Source organism: Rattus norvegicus, chromosome 4 (genome assembly GCF_036323735.1).
Source record: "Rattus norvegicus strain BN/NHsdMcwi chromosome 4, GRCr8, whole genome shotgun sequence".
Classification (NCBI taxonomy): domain Eukaryota; kingdom Metazoa; phylum Chordata; class Mammalia; order Rodentia; family Muridae; genus Rattus; species Rattus norvegicus.
In genome coordinates, this window is record NC_086022.1 from 68,094,803 (window position 1) to 68,115,998 (window position 21,196).

General features: G+C 40.7%; 1 protein-coding gene across 3 annotated transcripts in view; it reads left to right on the forward strand.

The window, feature by feature from the left end:
- Ift56 (intraflagellar transport 56) overlaps positions 1-20,692 on the forward strand; it is a 57,965-nt gene extending 37,273 nt beyond the window's left edge. Inside the window, exons 13-18 of one of the 3 annotated variants that reach the window (NM_001025045.2) lie at positions 2,628-2,716; positions 3,939-4,022; positions 4,923-4,992; positions 15,021-15,127; positions 16,767-16,900; positions 18,428-20,690. In NM_001025045.2, the coding sequence (NP_001020216.1) occupies positions 2,628-2,716; positions 3,939-4,022; positions 4,923-4,992; positions 15,021-15,127; positions 16,767-16,900; positions 18,428-18,539 (596 nt within the window). In that variant the 3' untranslated portion in view covers positions 18,540-20,690. Of the gene's footprint in view, positions 1-2,627; positions 2,717-3,938; positions 4,023-4,922; positions 4,993-15,020; positions 15,128-16,766; positions 16,901-18,427 lie in introns of those variants that run through there. The other 2 variants (XM_006236330.4, XR_010065692.1) reach the window with 2 other exon arrangements.
- The last annotated feature ends 504 nt before the right edge of the window (positions 20,693-21,196 follow it).

Genomic DNA, 21,196 nt, shown 5'->3' on the forward strand with positions numbered 1-21,196 from the left:
CAAACTGCAAGAGAGCCTGATTCAAACAAGGTAGAAGGCATGGAACATGAGGTCTTCTGACACCTCATGAATTCCATTGTACATGCACTTGTATGCAGATAAACATGCATACACATCATACATATATACATATTTGTCACACACATAAAAAAGGAAAAATTAAAAGTAAGGGCCAGTATTATCTGACATTAATTGGAGGGGAGGAAGGCTTGATGCCCAATGTAGGGGGATGCTAGAGGGGTGAAGTGGGAGTGGGTGAATGGGTGGAGCACCCTCATAGAGGCAAAGGGGAGGAGGGAGATGGGGATGGGATAAAGGGTTGATGGAGGGGTAACCAGGAAGGGGGATGTAATTTGCAATGTAAATGAATAAAATGATTAATAATAATAATAAAAATGGGGTTAGGGATTTAGCTCAGTGGTAGAGCACTTGCCTAGCGAGCGCAAGGCCCTGGGTTCGGTCCCCAGCTCCGAAAAAAAGAAAAAAAAAAAAAAAATAAGGGCAAGTGAGCTGAGTCAGTAGGTAAAGACAAATGTCTACCTCATGACCTGAGTTTGTTTGCCAAAACCTACATGATAGAAAGAGAGAAACAAATTCTACAACTTGTCCTCTGTCCTCTGACCTATGAATGCCCACCATGGCAGATTCATGGCCACACTCATATACAGTTCAAATGTATAAAAAAATGCAATAAAATATACTTTAAATGTTAAAAAAATGAGTCAATTAAAGAGAGAGAGAGAGGGGGGGGGGGAGATGGCTTAGTGGTTAGGAGTATGTACTGTTCTTCTGGAGAGCCAGAATTTAGTTCCCAGCACTCACACTATCTGTAACTCTGGGTTCAGGGAATCTGATACCCCCTCTAGCTTCTGTGGGCATCTGCACACATACACATAAAGAATCAAATAAATCAAATAAATAAAAGCTTTAAGAAGAGACAGAGTGCTGGGCATGGTGGCATATGTCTTTAATTCCAACAGTCAGGAGGCAGAGGCAGGCGAATCTCTGAGTTTGAGTCCAGCCTGCTCTACAAAGTGGGTTCCAGGACTGCAGGGCTACACAGAGAAACGTCTCAAAAGAGCCAAAGGGGGGAGGGAAGGAAGGAGGGAGAATAAATAAATAAATAAATAAATAAATAAATAAATAAATACAGTTTAAGTCCTGGGATTACAAGCATATACCACCACACTAAGTTTCTCTTACTCTCTCTCGTTTCTTTTTTTTTTTTTTTTTCCCGGAGCTGGGGACTGAACCCAGGGCCTTGTGCTTCCTAGGCAAGCGCTCTACCACTGAGCTAAATCCCCCACCCCTCTCATTTCTATTTTTAAAAAGTGAAATCTGCTGGGCATGGTAGCACATGTCTTTAGCATTTTGGAGGCAGAGCAGGTGGATCTCTGTGGGTTCCAGGACAGACTAGTTAGTCTACATAAGCAAAAGAGTGTGCTTGCTGAACTGACTGTTAACTTTTTAAAAAGTCACTCCTTTGACAAATTCACAAATGTTTCACCAACACTATTTATTGAATAGTATTCCATTTCCCTAGTTTTGATTTGTACAACAAAAACTTGCTAAAACTTTGGGAATGTAGCAACAAATAAGACAAGAATCCCTGCCCTCGTGTGGTTTACAGTGCAGTGGGACAGACAGACCTTGAACATAATACAGACGAGATCCTGGAGCACATCAGATGATATGAACATTGAACAGCAGCACAGAGTCTTCGGAATGCCCTGGTGTGGGTGGGGGTGCCATCGCTATCTCAAGTAGACGTGTAAGATGACTGTGTAAAGGTCAGGTAGTTTCTGGCATATTGTTTCTCTGCTGGAGCTTGGAGGTGGTAGGTTGTATTGGACAGGTAAATGTGGAGACTTGACCACATTGATTGAGTTGCGGTATTAGAGTTACACAAACCAAAATCTCATAAAGGCAGTCTAGGGAATACCAAAATCAGTATACTTCCAGGAGATATGTTTCTTATGTACTCTGAGAGTTGACACTTAGAGTCTGGGGCCAGCAGAATTTACAGTTTCAGAACCAGGAATTAAAAAGAGGTCCTGACTGCAGAGATGGCTCAGTGGTTAAGAGCACTGCCTGCTCTTTCAGAGGTCCTGAGTTCAATTCCCAGCAACCACATGGTGGCTCACAACCATCTGTAATGGGATCCAATGCCCCCTACTGGTGTGTCTGAAGACATGTATTCTCATATATAAAAAATATAAATAAATCTTAAAAAAAAAAAAAAGAGGGGCTGGGGATTTAGCTCAGTGGTAGAGCGCTTACCTAGGAAGCGCAAGGCCCTGGGTTCGGTCCCCAGCTCCGAAAAAAAAGAACCAAAAAAAAAAAAAAAAAAAAAAAAAGAGGTCCTAAGATTCAGTATTTTATTTTAGACAGGATTTCACAATATGGCCCTGGCTGTTTTAGAACTCACTATGTATGTAGTCCAGGCTGGCTTTGAACCCACAGAGATCCACCTGCCTTTGCCTTCTGGTGCTGGGATTAAAAGTGTGCGCCCCCACACAGCTATGTTCCTATTTCTAAATTCTACAGTGACTCGAATTTTAACTAAAGACACCATCTGGTTTCATGAATTTCCATGGTTTCTTCCCCCTTTCCTCAACCCCATTTAGATACAATACCAGGAAGGCAGTGCATGGCTTCCTGTTTCTTCCTGCTTAAACAATTTGATGATGTCTTGATTTACCTCAACTCTTTTAAGGTCAGTATGAATTACCCATATGACTTTATGTGTGAAACACTCTACATGCAGTATTAGATAGAAATGATGGCTTAGGCAGAAGAATTACAAGTTTGAAGCCCATTGGATATGGTGGTGCATGCCTTTAATCCCAGCACTCAGGAGGCATATGGATATAGGCAAATTGATCTCTGTGAGTTCAAGACCAGCCTCTGTATAGTGAGTTCTAGTTGGCCAAAGCTACACAGTAAGACTGTCTCAAAACAACAATAAAAAAGGAATTCAATGCCAATCACAGTTACTTCTTCCCCACCAAAAAGTTATAATATATAGCCTCTTTTCTCTGGTAGTGTTGATGACATCAAGGAATTAATCTAATTTTATTTAAGACAGGGTTTCTCTGTATCTTTCTGGCTGTTTTCGAACTCACTCTGTAGACCAGGCTGGCCTCAAACTCAGATATACACTGGTCTCTGCCTCCCAATGTTGGGGATTAAAGTTGTGTGCCATACCTGGCTTAATTACTCAAGATTATTTCTATGGGGGCAGCAAAAAAGAAAAAGAAAAGAAAAAAGAGGGGAGAGAAGATGAGAGGAGAGGAGAGAAGAGAGAGAGAGAGAAGAGAGAGAGAGAGAAAGAGAGAGAGAAGAGAGAGAGAAGAGAGAGAGAGAGAGCGAGCGCGACCAGCATGGTGACCTGAGTTCAATTTAAGAACTTAGGTAAAGGGGTTGGGGATTTAGCTCAGTGGTAGAGCGCTTGCCTAGCAAGCGCAAGGCCCTGGGTTCAGTCCTTAGCTCAAAAAAAAAAAAAAAAAAAAAAAAAAAAAAAAAAAAAGAACTTAGGTAAAGGCAGAAGAGCTAGAGCTGAAGCAAAATATTGTCCTTTGGTCTCCACATGCACCATTGCATATATATCACATATTAACACACTACCACCATGCACACGCGCGCACACACACGCACACATACACACATATACACACAGGTGCATGCACAATAATTTACTTTTTGTCTCACTATGTCCCCCTGGCTGGCCTGGAATTTGCCATGTAGAACAGGCTGTCCTCGCTCATCGGAATCTCTGTCTGCTTCTGCCTATTGAGTGCTGGGGTTAAAGGTGGGTGGCATCATGCCCGGCAACAATAAACTGTAAGGAAAAAAGTAGATCGTTAAGTTAATAAGCTGATGATTTTACATTTTGCATGTTAATACTCAGTGTGGCCTGTTCTTGGTACCTTTTTCAGAGTTACTTCTACAACGACGACATCTTTAACTTTAATTATGCCCAAGCCAAAGCTGCAACAGGCAACACCAGTGAGGGTGAGGAGGTGAGTGCCTGCTTTCAAAGGCATTTGAACAGTCATATCTAAAAGCATCCTTAGATTCTTCTCACTAATATAAAAATGGTAAACGGTAAGAACTATTAAAGGTTGATTTAGCTAGGGACTAGTACCCCATTCCTACAGACCCAGCACTTAGTAGCAGAGTAGCCAGACTTAAATAACAACAGTTCAGAGAGGTGGCTCAGTGGGTTACGGAGCTAGCGACATAAACCTGGTGACCCAAGTTCATCCCTAGAACCTACCTAGAAAAGCTGTCTGTGGTAGGACTCTTGTAGATGAGAGGCAGGAACAGAACTGCCTGGAAACTTGCAGGCCAGCTAACCTCCAGTATACAGCACTGCAGCAGCAAGGACCAGCTTCTGAACGTTGCCCTCTGACCTCCATATGCACATCATGATACACACGTACCATGTTCTCTCATGCATATGTACACACACACAGAGAAGCTGACACACACAGTAAATAAATAATTTGTTTCATTGTTGTTTACATTAAAAGTGCAATATCAACCTGGAGAGGTAGCTCAACTATTAAGAGCACTTTTGCAGAAAACTAGGGTTTAGTTCCCAGCACCTGTGTGGTGGCTTATAACTGTCTATAGTCTGAATTCCAGGACATCTGATATCCTCTTCTGACCTCTGGGACGCTTGCATGTTCATGGTGTATACATACTCAAGCAGGTTCACATGCATGCCCATAAATAAAAAGTAAATATTTTACAAAGTATAGTGTCAAGAAACATATAGATTTTATAATCATTGTTTTCCTTTAATGCTTCGGTTTTACTATTAAAATATAAGGCTACAGTATCAGCAGCCTGGTCTACTTGATAATGTCCATTTTTATTGTATACCCAGCTTCATGTTTATTTCTTTTCTCTCTTAGGTTTTCCTCTTGATCCAAAGTGAGAAATTGAAAAATGATTACATTTACCTTAGTTGGTTAGCTCGCTGCTGTAAGTTTTTGTTTTGAACATCATGACACGAATCCTAATTTTCTTTCCATCATGTAATCTGTTTGGGAATCACATTAAGCATTTTTTACACTTGTTTGTTTTCTGTAGGATGAGTAGACACTGACTAAGGGTTATTTATGTTCCTGGATAAGAGCTGCCATGTGAATGTGAGATGTAGCTTTCCCCACAATTAGTTCCACCATTCCACACTGGCAGAAAAACGTCAGGTTCTCCAGCTTTATCAGAGCTTCCCAACTCTGCAGTGTCATGGGAGGGATGATGCTGTCATGCTGATGCTGCCTTTCATTTGTCAAGCCTGAAAAGTGGCAACATGTCAGAATATAATTTTTGTTCATTGATAACCTCTAATAAGTCATATCTTCTCTTTTCTCAGTTTTTTTGCACATATTAATTGTAAATAGTGCCAGGTTCCATCAACACAACTTCAAGTTTATTGACTATTTCCAGCCCACATGCCTTCCCACAGTTTACTCCATCCACCTCTCTCTCCAGCTTTCATATTATATGGGGAGATGGAGAAATGGTCCTGTGAAGCTGTATAAGATCTGGGATCTAAATGAGAGAATTTATTTTTCTAAGTTGTTGTATATTAATATGATATTCTCAAGTTGTACATGTTTCCTAAAACGTATCATTGTTCTTTATATCCTCTGTGTGTGTGTGTTTGTGTGTCTGTGTGTTTGTGTGTGTGTGTTATCTATTTATGTTAGTGGGCATGTGAGCTAATTCCCTAGCTTGATTATTATAAATCATGCAGAATAAACATGAGTGTGTACGTGTCCACGGTGTGAAGACCTAGAGTCATAGTATAGTTCTATTTTAGATAGTCTTGCTTTGTTGTTTTGTGGTGCTAGGGCTCAAACCTGAATTCTTGTGCATGGGAGGTAAATGCTATACCTTCTAACCATAACCCACTATTTAGAGATTTTGAGGAATGTTCACAGTTGTACCTATTTGTTGGCACCTGCACTGACACGGTACCGAGAATTGGGTGAAAACCTGCGGGATGAAAGAAACACACACACACATACAGGTTATTGTGTCAAGCCAGGAGAGGAAGAGAGGAAAAGAGAGAGAGAGAGAGAAAGGGAGGGGGAGAGAGAGAGAGAGAGAGAGAGAGAGAGAGAGAGAGAGAGAGAGGAAGAGGAAGAGCAGAAGAGGCTCCTATAGCTTTATTCACCACTTATATACCCAAGTCTCCAGGTAGAACAAATGAAACTCAAGACGGATGATCAAAATGTGAATGCTTCACTCCTTCTTTAAAAGGGGAACAAGAATACCCTTGGCAGGGAATAGAGAGGCAAAGATTAAAACAGACACAGAAGGAACACCCATTCAGAGCCTGCCCCACATGTGGCCCATACATATACAGCCACCCAATTAGACAAGAAGGATGAAGGAAAGAAGTGCAGGCCGACAGGAGCCGGATGTAGATCGCTCCTGAGAGACACAGCCAGAATACAGCAAACACAGAGGCGAATGCCAGCAGCAAACCACTGAACTGAGAATAGGACCCCCGTTGAAGGAATCAGAGAAAGAACTGGAAGAGCTTGAAGGGGCTCGTGACCTCTTATGAACAACAATGCCAAGCAACCAGAGCTTCCAGGGACTAAGCCACTACCTAAAGACTATACATGGACTGACCCTGGACTCTGACCTCATAGGTAGCAATGAATATCCTAGTAAGAGCACCAGTGGAAGGGGAAGCCCTGGGTCCTGCTAAGACTGAACCCCCAGTGAACTAGATTGTTGGGGGGAGGGTGGCAATGGGGGGAGGATGGGGAGGGGAACACCCATAAAGAAGGGGAGGGGGAGGGATTAGGGGGATGTTTGCCTGGAAACCGGGAAAGGGAATAACACTCAAAATGTAAATAAGAAATACTCAAGTTAATAATAAAAAGAAAGAAAGAAAGAAAATATCTGGGAAGCACAGTGGGAAACCCTGGCTCGTGACTACCTGGCTTGTGACTTCGGTGACAAAAGACCGACTCTGAGACCTGAATTAATTAGGGAGAAATCCGAGAAGACCAGCCTGAATCTCAAGGATAAAGACTGAGGAAGCAAAAGGCAGAAGTAAATTGACCACCACCCAAGTATGGTCCAGGTGTGTCGGTTCCACATGCATCAGCCGGGCTCAGCAGAGGTCATGCAGTGGAGACACCAGGTGTTTACTAGGGAGATACTTGGTTTTTTCTTCCTGTGCCGTAAATTCATGGGAGAGGCTCTTGTGTGGCTCATGTGTGGCCAAGAGTCACGTAGCCACTTTGAGCTAAACAGTCACAAAACGGCCAGGTCCAAATCCAATATGGCTCACTACACCTATTAAGTGGTGTGTATTCCCACCAGTGGTATATAAAGGCTCCCTTCTCTCCACACTCTGCAGTACTTATTTGTCTGGTAGCCACTCTGACTGGGAAGACATGGAATCTCATGTAGTTCAATTTCTGTTTCCCTGACTACTAAGGATGTTCAACATTTTCATATTTTGGGAGCTTTTTATATTTTCCAGACACCAGATAACTAAACCAACATTTTGCCCTTTCCATAGGCAGTTCTATACTCAGATGTTTCTTAGAATACACAGACACAGAAGCTTTTATTTTTTTAAAGATTTTTTTATTTTATATATATGAGTATACTGCAGCTGTCTTCAGACACATCAGCAGAGGGCATCAGATCCCATTACAGATGGTTGTGAGCCACCATGTGGTTGCTGGGAACTGAACTCATCACCTCTGGAATTCATGAAATCCCATTTCTTAAGTCTTGGGCTGAGTTATGAGGCTATTGAGAAAGACCTTGCCTATGGCTATATGTTGGAGTATTTTCCCCTTAACATTTTTAGACTTTCAGGTCTTTGATCCGTGTTTTTAAATAGAGTGAGAGATAGGGATCTACTTTCACTCTTCTGTGTGTGGCTGTCCACTTTGCTCAGCACTGTGTGTTGAAAAGGCTATATTTTCCCCAACTTATGTTTTGAAGCCCTTGTCAAAATCAGGTGGCCCTACCCTATAGATTTAGTTGTGGATTATGCATTCTATGCATTCTATTCTATTGAGCTATATGTCTGCTTTTGTGTATGTACCTTTTTGTATTACATGTGAATTTTAGCATTTTTTTTTTCTGTTTCTATAAGGAATGTCATTGGAATTTTTGTGGCAATTGCCTTAAATCTGTAGTTTGTTTTGGTAATAAAGCCGTTTTTATTTGACTCACTCATGACAGGAACTCTTCCATTTTTCGTGTGTGTGTGTGTGTGTGTGTGTGTGTGTGTGTGTATGTGTGTGTGTGTGTTTAAATTTTGATTGTCCAGGTCTCTTGCTTTCATGGTTAGATTTATTCCAAATTATTGTTGTGTTGTCTTTAAATGGGATTTAAATATCTTTAAATGTCTATAAATGGGATTATTTCCCTGATTTCTTTCCTGGCAAGTTTGTTATTGATATATAGAAAAATGACTTTTTTAAAATACAGATTTTTATATACTGATACTTTGTAGAAAGTGTTCATTAGTTTTAAAAGTTTTCTAATAGAATTTTTAGGGTTTCCAATTTATAAGATTATAAATCTGCAAGTAGGGGTAATTTGACTACTCTTTTATTACTATTCTTTTGTTTCTCTAAGACTTCAAAGACTATATTGAGTAAGATTGGTGAAAGTTTTAAAGGGTAGAGAAATTGGACACCTTGTATTACTTCTGGTTTTACTTGAAAGTCTTTGAGTTTCCCCACTGAATGTAATGTTTACTGTAGCTTTTCTCTTTTGCTTATTTGTCATGTTGCTATGGTTTATTCTTGCCATGCTCATGGGTGTGTGTGTTTCTTTTCAGTGTGTATAACTCTTTTACCTTCTTCTATTGTTGTTTTAGTGAATATAAACCACTGTGACAAACTTTTCTTCAGTTATAAGCTTTGCTAAATACAGTAATCCAGGTTGATGATTATTGTCTTTGAGAACTTGAAATATGTCATTCCAAAGATTTCTGACTTTTAGAATTTCTGTTGCAAAACTTTCTCTTGTTTGATGGAGTTGTCTTTACATGTGATTTCATGTTTCTTCCTCAAAGCTTCTAATGTTCCTTTGGGCTCTGTATGCTTAGTGTTTTAACTGTAATTTAGGACATAGTCACTTAGGACTTAATGATCTAGGAGCTTATTTTCTGATCTGTCTTCTTGGTGTTGTTAAAGCTTTGTCAGTCAACTTGGGGACTACAACTGGGGGAATTAGGGTGACTATAGGAGAGGCAGAAAGAAGATGCAGGAGACAGGCATGGGAGGGCTGCTGGTCAATACTATGCCAGCAACTAGTGTGTTTTCTGTGTTGTTTAAAGGCAAACAACATGACTAGCAAGTTAAACAGTGACCACGAAGCTTACATGGTAAATTTGTGGTACACAGTATCTATATGTGACTAAGGCCTTCAGGTTTTAGACAGTCTGTCAAGGATGTATGTGTAAGTGCAAGATCTGGCAGGGTATAATGCACGTCTTAATTAAAAACAAAGACAGATGTCAGCAGACTCATTCATGATTAACCACAAGCCAGACAGAGTTAACTCTGGATGTGCTCCCACATGCCATCCTTTTCTTCTCAATACAAGCCAAAGCAGTCTCAGCTATTGGTGCATAAAGACTGTGCCTGTCGTAGGCATCCCTCAAGCAGTGTGGACCTTACCTGTCATCAGTACATGAATCCTTGCATTCATTCCCTGACTTAGGTTGTCCCATCTCTGAGACAATCTTGTCTTTCTATGTATAAGAGCCTTGAACTTATTAGTCACAGAGCAGAAAGTTGTACCTGTCTTAGGTTGCCATCTGAAAACCCATCATTGGCACACAAATATTCTTGTATTTGTGGTCTGTCTTAGGTTAAGAAGGTTTTCAAGACAATCTTACCCATCATTAATTACCACCTTCTGCTAGGGAAAATGTTGGAGCTTGAATCTATGTAAAAAGCTATGGTGATTCCTCTCAAAAGAACAGGTAACAGGCATGCCCTAAAAAGGATCACAAAACCAAGTCCTGCTGTGCCCAGTAAGACAGATGCAAATGAGGACCATGAAGGAAAAGTGGCCTGTAACTTTTCAGAATATCATTTGCAGTACTAACAGCATCAAGAGACAAAGGCTTTACATTTCTTAAATTCACAACCTCCTTATGCAGGGCTAATAAATTTAAAGAAGTATTAGTATTATGCCATATACCTTGAAGGTGTCTTTTTACTCTGGTCCAATTATGCTGACTCGCATACATTTTTAGAGTCATACAAACCCATAGATATCAAGTATGACATTCCAAATGGCTTTTGACTTTCATTCCTAGTACCATCTCCTATGGTCACATTATATTATATAATGCATCAATTCCTTCCTTGTTCTAGCCATCTATCCAATTCCTCTTGTATGCTCAGGACATTGGTTACATTTTCTGCAAGATGATTAGCAAAACTAGATGTTTTTAACTCTTGTGTTAAAGCTAATGCAGAAATAGTAGCACTGACTATACGAGTTATGAGAGCAACATCACCAGCAGTGATCATCAGCCCAATGATACATTTACTCCTTGCCAGAGCACGATCTAATTCTTTCAACATTTGTAAGCAGAGTGTCCCTTAGCATCCAAAGGCCAAAAATTAAAAATAAAATTTTGTGATAAAGTATACAACTTCCCTTTTTTATTTTTTTAACAAATTTTTTAGAGTTACATGTTGCTCCTTTGTCATTATTCTCTCTTTTTTGTGCCCATGGATCATTATTAAGTCTTTTAATTATGACCCATATACCTTATTTTTCATCTTCCATTAACAGTTTATTCTTATTGTTATATGATGTTGACTATATTAATCATGGTTCTCTAACAGAATTACAGACTGTACACACACACACACACACACACACACACACACACACACAATTTGCTATACTAGCTTACAGGGTAGGGTCCAGATACTCCAACAATGGCTGTTTCATGATAGAAAGGCTAAAAATACGGTAGTTTTTCTGTCCCTAAGACTGGATATCTCAACATTCTCCCAATCTGGCACTGGATCCCTAGGAATTCCTAGAGAGCCGCTGATTTTTAATCTATGTTGTAATCCCAAAGAAATTAGTTCTAATACAAGGCAAAGAAATGCTTGAGCAATGGGACAGAAGAACTTGTCTGAGAGTGAGAGCAAGCATAAGAAAAGCAAACACTTTTTCAAGTGCTTTTATATAGGCTGCTACCTGAAGGTGTGGCTCACATACAGGGTGGATCTTCTGGCTCAAATGATCCAAATAAGAAAATGCCTCCCAGGCATGCCCAGAATCGTGGGTTGATTCCATCTAGTGGAGTTGATACCCAAGATTAACTATCACATTCATCTGTGCTCTCCCCGAGTCCTGACACCGTCTTCCACATGGTCCCTTCTATTGGTGAGGCTTTCCACTGAATTTTTGTATGTCTTACTGAATTTTTCACTTACAAAATTTCAAGCTAAGTTTTATCAGTATTTCTTTTTTTTTTTCCTTTTTCTTTTTTTTTTTCGGAGCTGGGGACTGAACCCAGGGCCTTGTGCTTGCTAGGCAAGCGCTGTACCACTAAGCTAAATCCCCAACCCCTCAGTATTTCTTTTTATGAATTCCTTTTCATACTTTATTTTTACTTTTAAATTTAATTTTATATTTTAACAACTTATGTCTTTTTTTTTAACCTTTATTTTTCTTTTATGTGCATGGGTGTGTACATTCTGTGAATGCAGTCCCTGGGGAGGCCAGAAGAGGGCATTGGATTCCCTGGAACTGAAGTTACAGACAGTTGTAACCATGTGGTTTCCGGTAACAGAATCTTGAGCCCTCTGGAAGAGCAACCGGTTCCCTTAACCACTGAGCCATCTTTCCTGCCCCTTATTCTGACTTCTCTATTCAGCTATTCATGTCCTCATTGATTTCAGTGAATGTTCTAATGTTCATTCTTTTGAATTCTTTGTCCAGGATTTCACCCAATTCACTTTCACTCTCATGGACTCCATTACTGTAATTCCATTAGAGTAATCATATTGTTTTGATTTTTCAGAGTTTTTGTTTCTACATTGGGACTTACTTTTGAAGTTTTGTTTTGTTTTGTTTTGAGACAGGGTCTCACTGTGTTGCTCTGGTTGTCTTAGAACTCACTTTATATAGAGCAGATGGCCACTATAGATAGACTCCGGCCTCAAATTTAGAGATCCACTAGCTTCTTCCTCCCAAGTACTGAGATTAAAGGCACTACACCTAGCCCTGCATTGGGATTTGCATATCTGGACTTACGTTTCTTTGGATTTTGTTTTCCAGTTAGTTGATTATTTCAGTGAAAGTATTTCTCGTGTTCAAGAGGGACTAGGTTGTTGTAGAGTTGAGATGCTGTTTCATTTCTTGTGCTCCTAGAGTGTAGCTCAGTAGCTAAACCCTCAGAACACATGCTCTGAGCACCAAGCTCACTATCCAGCTCTGCTCTAAATGAGAATATTGACTGAAGAAGCAACTCTACCCTATGGATATGCCTATCATGAAAACACAGCAAGTGTCAGTTAAAAGCAACTGCCTCTTCAATAGTATATTGTATGCCAAGACACTAGTCACTAATGGTAGCCAGAGGGAAATAAATTAAATTAAGACTAGTAATTAGTCTGAGCAACAGAAAAAAATGTGAGAGGGAAAGGTAAACAGAAAGTATGAACAATAAAACAGAAGAGATAAGTCATCTCCAGCTGTGGTAGAAGGAACCCATATCAGATAACCTACAACAGCACTAGCATTGAGGGGGCTGACACCAGAAGACCTGTAACTACAGGTCTCCTTATGTTCTTTGAGAATGCCAATTTAAAAAAAATAAAATTAGAACAAAAATAAATAAAAACAAACAAACAAAAAACAGCACTACTTAAGGGGAAATCAGAAAGATCAGACGTGCAAGACCATCCTTGGCTGCATGATGAGTATGTGGTCAGTCTGAGATACTGACTGTTTGAGAGACACGGGGAGCCATATCTTTGTGAGTACAAAGCTATCCTAATTTACATATTGAGTTCTAGGCCATCCATGGCTACAGAATGAATTTTTTGTTTTTTGTTGCTTTAGGGTTTCGTTGTTGTTGTTTTGTTTTGCTTTGTTATATTTTGTCTTTTAGCTAATCTGAGCTAGAGAGATGGTTTGGTAGTCAAGAGTGTTCACTGCACTTCCAGAGGACTTGATTGGTTCCCATCATCCACATCAGACAGCTCCTATGACATTAGGCAATTCCCCTCATACGAAGGCTGCATAAGGTAACCCAGTAGGAGGAAAAGAGCCCCAAAAGCAGCCAAAGGATTCAGGGATAGCCCTCACTTCCACTGTCAGGAGTCCCACAAGAAGACCAAGCTATACAACAGTAACATATGTAGAGGACCTAAGGTTAGACCCATGCAGGCTCCTTGATTTCTTGTTCGGTCTCTGTGACCCTTTATGAACCCCAATTAGTTGATTCTTTTTCTTAAAATAAATGCATTTATTTTATTTATATGAGTATACTGTAGCTGCCTTCAGACACACCAGAAGAAGGGATTAGATCACATAACCGAGGGTTGTGAGTCACCATGTGGTTGCTGGGAATTGAACTCAGGACCTTTGGAAGAGCAGTCAGTGCTCTTAACCTCTGAGCCATCTCTCCAGCCCCAGGTTAGTTGATTCTGTGGATGAAAAAATAAAAGTAAAAAATAAGCAGGGTGGTGTGAGCATATGCACCTTTAATCCCAGCGTTTGGGAGGTAGAGGCAAGCAGATCTTTGTGGTTCAAGGTTCATAGATTGAGGACAGCCAAGGCTACAGAGAAACCATCTCAAAAAAATAATAATAAACAAAATTAAAAAAAAAACAACAGGCACAACAGAGGTGACTTACTAAGTTAAAATTAGATGTTAAATAGGGAAGCATGAAAGTTAAGGAAAGAGGCTGGGGGTTAGAGTCTGTATATGGTGCCTCACCTGGGCATACGTGTCAGGCCTGTGTCTGCTTAGTTCCTGCATGGGTGTTACAATCCAGTCAGATTTAAAATATGTACCAGGAGCCACTGAGATGACTCAAGTAACTACTTGTCTCCTGGAAAGCACGTAAAGGTGGAAGAAGAGAGTGGACATTTATTCTTTGGCTATCATACATGCACCCTGGCTCAGGCCCCTCCTACCCAAACACACAACACACATACAATAATAAGTAAAAGTTTTAAAGCTGCCCTTAAAATGTTTAGTATGTTTTTATAGTCACAGGAACATTTTAGCAACTGCATATTCTTCTTGTTGGTGGTGCTGGTAGTATTTTTGAGGCAAAGTCCCACTCTATATCCTAGGCTGGCCTTAAACTCCTGGATCCCATTGGCTTAATCTCCCAAAAGCTGGAATTACAGGCATGGCCCATAGCACTTGGTTAGCAGTCAGATCTAATGAAGGTGGAGCTGTGAGCAGGAGTGAATGAAGGACGACTATGCCCTTAGCAAAGTGGAGACATCTACAACTTAACTCAGTTTAAAAGATAATTATATAAAGCTTAAATATTTTAGGTTTGACCTAATTCTGGTAAGAAACCAGGTAGGTGGCATCATTCATGTGAGAGGTATTTTACTAGTATTTTGTATTTGGAGGACATAAACCCAAGTCCATAGAATGGCACAGTGCAGGAGTTATTTCTTATACATTTAAAAAGCCTAACCCTGGGGGCTGAAGTGATTGATGGCTTGCTCAGTGGTGAAGTGCTGGTTGATCTTGCAGAAGAACAGAATTCAGATCCCATCAACACAGCTTCCTGTTACTCCAGCTTTAGGTGATCTAGTGTCTTTTTCTGGCCCTCAAGGTCACAAACACATACATACAAATAAAAATTAAGTTTAAAAAATGCTGGGAATGGTGGCACACTCCTACAATTTCATCACTTGAGAGGCTCAAGGCTAGAGTTGAAGAACATCTTTGGTTAATGTCCTGAGGCACTACCATGAGTAAACAATAACATTGTTTTCTTTTGCAGATATTATGAACAAGAAACCAAGACTAGCTTGGGAACTTTATCTCAAGATGGAAACCTCCGGCGAGTCCTTCAGCCTCTTACAGCTCATTGCCAATGACTGTTACAAGGTGAGTTTAGGTGACAGGGAAGCGAAAATTGAGGACCAGCATCACATGGCACATAGTTCCAGGGACTGGTGAGCTTTGGAAGGGATCTGCTAGCAGATCTTGTTTTGCCACAGCATGTGGACCTGGTGGTTTGTCCACTTGTACTCATCCATAGTAAGCTGTATGTTTCACACACCACTCTATTTATGTGCTGGCTTACATACTGAGAAGAAATGTGAAGACCCTGAAGAGGAAGAGCACTTGGGAAGTAGGTAGAAAGACAGGATAAGGGATTGTATGGGCCTGGAAGCTTCTAGCCTCCATACAATCTAACCTATCAAGTTGACTGATTCAATCTGGCTTCTCTCAGCTTCTGACTGAATTGCTCTGCTTGGCTTCATACTAACTTTGACAATATCTCCTAATCTTCTGGATCCTTTTCATTCACCGGCTCACTCTGTCTTCACCTGTGTCTAGCTTGTTCTCTCTGCAACTGATAAAACTTTCTCTGTAAGGTACACACACACACACACACACACACACACACACACACACACACACAAAACCTATGTCTATCTCATTCTTCCTCTCTGCATTGCTCTTCAATAGCCTCTCGTTTCTGAACTATTTTTGTGAGAATTGGGCATAGACTTTCTGACTCATTGTTAAAGCTTTCTTTGATTCATCACTTTGCCTCTCAACTAGTTGACATTTTAAACATGGCTGCATCTTTCTACAAACTAATCTAACCTGCCATTTTAGGGATTAAAGGTGTGTACTAAGGGTGTGTTAGTATTCCAGCCAAATCAGATGGTAACCCAGGATGTTTCTGTATCCTGGCCAGATCATCTTTGGATGTGATCCATTGCCAGAGCAACCCTGTTACTGGAATTAAATTCCTCAACAAAAACCTTAAGGCACTTGTCAGTGGCTGAGTAGCAGGCTGGAGAGTGACCAGATCCACAGAGTGAAGAGAGTCATCCAGTAATTTAGAACCTTAAGAGCAAATTCGGAAAACCCATCTCGGCGATTTCAGTTCAGCTCAGCATGTTCTGTGAACCTAAGGAAATGTGCTGAGTCTGTGGGATAGATGTCTGCAAAATGAATTCAGAGGCCATGTGCTTAGAATTGTCACAGCCTAGGCAGTCTAAGGATTTAGGACAACCAGGAAAAAGTTTTTTTTTTCTTTTTCTTTTTGGAACTGGGGACCGAGCCCAGGGCCTTGCGCTTGCTAGGCAAGCGCTCTACCACTGAGCTCAATCCCCAACCCAGGAAAAGGTTTTGAGTTGAATATGGTCCAGTTAGTGTAGTATATTGAGGAAACTTGAAAAAATACCTAATTCGAGACAGTCAATGCCACTAGTTTCTCACAAGAGTAGACTAGAATTAGGAGAAACAGCAAATGTTTTGATGACAGCATAATTCAACAGTATTAGACAAAATGTTCTATCACTGAAAGCAAGGCCATGTGGCTGTAGATGGACCTAGCATTTAAACTGTGGTTCTTTTGTTTTAGCTAGGCATTGACATGTGCCTAAGCTGCTACCTCAAAAGAAATGTGTGCATTTGCTTCAGCCCATTTTGTTTGGTACTCCATGTTTTACTCTGTCCAACCTCTTAACTAAAGGTCAATACTACCAACATGTTTTCTTTTGTGCAGATGGGCCAGTTCTACTATTCAGCCAAGGCTTTTGATGTCCTAGAGAGGCTGGATCCCAACCCTGAATACTGGGAAGGCAAGAGGGGTGCCTGTGTGGGAATTTTCCAGATGATTTTAGCTGGGAGAGAACCCAAGTAAGTAAGCAAATAGAGGAGTTGCCTCTGTCCTTCCACCCCTTGGTGCAGAAATCTTAAAGGTAGAAACGTTGTATGATCATTTTCTTCCAGAAATGCCTTATTTTACAAAGTCAAGTGACTCTAAGTCATACATACTGGGGACTCTAAGCATACGAGAGCCTCGAAATCCAGGGTAAGGTGTACTTCTGGCTCTGGATGAACAGCCATTTCCAGAGCAAATGCCATTGGCATTTCTGCTCTCTAAAAGCCCTTCTGCTATCTAATTTAGGCCTCAAAGAAACAGAAATGGAGTAGATATGGTTGATAATTCTTTTATTGCTTCTGCCTTCTTGTATTCCAGGAAATGCTAAGGTATTTGATTATATAAAACTAAGAGGATTATAGTTTTATGTGAATAAAAACTAAAATACTTGAAAGTAAATTCCTAGCACTTAGGAGCCTAAAGCAAAGTAGTGGGCTCAAGGCCAGCAAAGTCAACCTGGTCTCAAACTAATTCATTAATTTAGTGTTATAAAAATAGTTCCATGCACCATATCTATTGCTTAATGCATATGGATAGAAAACTGTAAAATTTTGCAGGCAAATTATCAAAATTTACTTCCTGCCTTGTGTATATGTATAATCATGAATATAAGCACTTAGTCAGGTGCAAGAGGTTCCTCAGAGAGAAACGGAGTAGAAAGCAAGACCACAAGAAGAGCAGAGCCACAGACAGTTGCCAAAGTTCTGATGAGACAACAGGCAAGCTTCAGCCTGCCTCACCTAGTATCTAAGCTTTAATTATAATGAATTTTTAAAAGATTTATTTATTTATAAGTACACTGTAGCTGTCTTCAGACACACCAGAAAGGGCATCAGATCTCATTACAGATGGTCGTGAGCCACCATGTGGTTACTGGGAATTGAACTCAGGTCCTCTGGAAGATCAGTCTGTGCTCTTAACCTCTGAGTCATCTCTCCAGCCCAATTACAATGAATTTTAACTTGGGGCTGGAGGTGGCTTGTAGTTAAGACTGTTTACTGACCAGTCATGAGGACTATGTTTGAATCCCAGCGTAAATGTCACGTGTCGCAAACACCTGTAAGGGATCTGACACCCTCTTCTGTCTTCTTCTCGGGCATCTGCATAGTGCAAATACACTATGCATATGTACACACATATACATACATATGTACATATATACATACAAACATACATATGTGCATATGCATAAATGCATGTGTACATAAATGAGTTATTAAGTTAAAATGTGTTTTAGTTAAAGTGTAAATGCTGGGTATTCACCAAAATTTGGTCCTTACTGCTATTCTCATTTATATTATAAGTATATTTGAACCCTTTTTGAATAAATCTGTTGAAGTGACCCATTGCTATGGCTTAGAAAACTAGCAGCTTTGTAATTGGCTTATGCCCAGTGGAGGATCCATGAACACAGATGCCTCCTTGGGATATAGTGCAATGTCATGAGATTGCCAGTTTTCCTCCTCTATTGAGAATATTTGTTCTTTAAACCCTTTCGTCAGAGAGACCCTCCGAGAAGTGCTGCATTTGCTGAGAAGCACAGGAAACACCCAAGTGGAGTATATCATCAGGATCATGAAGAAGTGGGCCAAGGAGAATAGAGTGCCCATCTAAGCAGCCGGGCTTTAGGCCAGGACCAGCTTCCTCTCACATCAAATTGGAACTGTTTTCCTGCACTTGAATATGCGATCCAGGACCCTGTTTGATTGACATTTCCTTCCTTGCTCTTCGAGCGTTAGGATGAGCGGGTGGTTATGTGTGGACTTAGCCATCAGGCAGCACAAATCTCCCTGGTCTGTGCTGACACCTAATGTAATCTACTGGTGAAAGTACTTTGGGCTTCCCTGGTGCCTTTCTTCCAGAATCATTCCGAATACTCTTACATAACTTACTGGCTTTTAGGAATAGGTAATAGTTTTGTTTTTCTTTCTGTTACATTTCAGGACATTTTCTTCTAGCTGCAGTGACAAGTACCTTTATACTAAAGAATTGCCATCATTTGATCATCTTGTGCATTAGCCCATCCATGAATACATTTCTGAGTCCTGAGGGAAGTCTTTCGAGCTATGTGATTCTCAGGATGGCCATGAGGCCCTCTAGTGAAAGGCTGTCAGTAGTAGATAGTTGGCGTATGGGACCACTGCCTTAGTGAGTAAAGCGCTGCTTGTGTAGTTTGTTACAGCGAGACAAGTGGAGTATGTGCGTTTTTAAAACATGAATGAAAGGAAGAACTTGGCATCTCTGAAGGTACGCAAAGCCAGGGCCAGGTTCTTAATATCTGCTTAATGGACAGCAGCTTTGAACATACGACTGGGAAAGTTTTCATGAAACATATATACGTAACTTTTTTTTTTCTGAGACAGGGTTTCTCCATGTAGCCCTGGCTGTCCTGGAACTCACTCTGTAGACCAGGCTGGCCTTGAACTCAGACATCCGCCTGCCTCTGCCTTCCGAGTGCTGGGATCAAAGGCGTGCTCACCACTGCTCAGCACATGTACATGTTTGTATTGCACACACACGAGCATGGTGTAGGGATTTATTGATACAATTATAAACCAGGGTCCTTTGAAGAGACCGCTCTATCGCATCTCAGCCTCGTGTCTCTGAGCTGTCGTCACATAAACTTCTTTCAACAAACTATTGTCAGGTTTATATCCCACTTTCAGAAAACAGACCCACATCTCTTTGTGTTTCAGATAACCTGTTTATATGCTCTATAATTTTCTTCTGTAAGTCTGAGACCCATCCTCGTAGAGCAAAGACTGCACAAAGGAAGAAGTGGAGGAGTTTTTAGAAACACTAGTTCTTCCTCCTGCCCCAGCCCCCAGCTGCAGATGGCACTCTGCACAGACAGGGAAACCTGTACAGGGTGAAACAGCTGAAGCAATAGGACCTGCTGGACGCAGCTTCTCGCTGACCAATGCCAAGGCGGGCTCCAGCTCTGCCTAGAGGATGGCCAGTGTGCCATCTTTTACATTAGGCTCAGATATGATTGGTCCAAAACACAAATCACAATACAGGTCTGACAGGACTGCAGGAAACAAAGATGCACCATGTCTTTATGCCAGAGCTTCTCCTAGTCTTGTTCTGGTATTCCCACTCTTTCAATAGAACCTGGTTCTCTTTGTCAAAGGTACTAGGTGGATCAGATGACCCAACCTGCTTTATAGTTCTGTGGATCCTTCTTAGGAAACTTACTTTTGCTTTAAATACTTGTAAGCCGAAGAGTGGGAAGGCAGATGAAGTCCCAGGAGTTGGCATCTTCCAGTGAAGCGCTGTTCAGTTCCAGCTCCTCATTCCTGAAAGACACTCATTCACACTGATGTACTTACCAATGAGAATTTTTCAGTTTACAACTCAGTAGTCTCTATGACATTTTCCTTGACAGAAGGATGTCTGTTCCCAACAGCAGAATTTTAGATTACTCTTTAAAGTTTTTTAATCTACAGGATTGAAACGAAAAATATGAAGGAAAGTTGAAGAGAAGCACATGCAGTTCTGTTAGGAGGGATAATTGTTTCTGATTGTCTTGACAGGGTGTCAAGGTTCGGAGCTGTTTTCTCTACAGATGACAGCCCAGAGAAGAAGGGCCCCAGGCTGGGAATGTGTAATTTATACAGTCTATAGTATCAATGTACTATTTAAAAATAATCTGCAGGTTATACTTACAAATGGAAAAACACTTTTACAGTTATTTTTTATATGACAAAAGAATCACATACCACTGTCCTATATTTAAATTAAAATTTATTTTTTGGTTCTTTTCACGTATGCTCATGTTTATGCAGTGTGCTCACATGTGGAGGTTAGAGGGCAAGCTGAGTGTCTTATCTCTTTCCACCTTGTATTTTAAAGATATTTGTTATTATATGTATGTATGTGGATATGTGCATGTGCTTGCACGTCACAAGAGGGCATTGGATTTCCTGGAGCTGAACTTTCAGGCAGTTGTGAGTTGTCAGATATGAATAGTGAGAACTAAACTGTAGTCTTCTGTGAGAATTTTTGCTCTTAACCAATGAGTCTTTTTCTAGCCCTCATGACCCTCTGTTTTGAAAGTGGATCTCTTATTGAAGCTGGATTTGCTTATTTGGCAGGACTGGCAGGCCAGCCTGACTCTGGGTTCCTCCTGTCTCCACCCCCCCCCCCCACCAGTGCTATGATTAGAGCACATGCTACCAGGCCTGGCTTCTTACATAGGTGCTAAAAATCTGCACTCAGGCCTTCCATATGTATAGCAAGCACTTTGCTAATCCAGTCCTATTACTGGA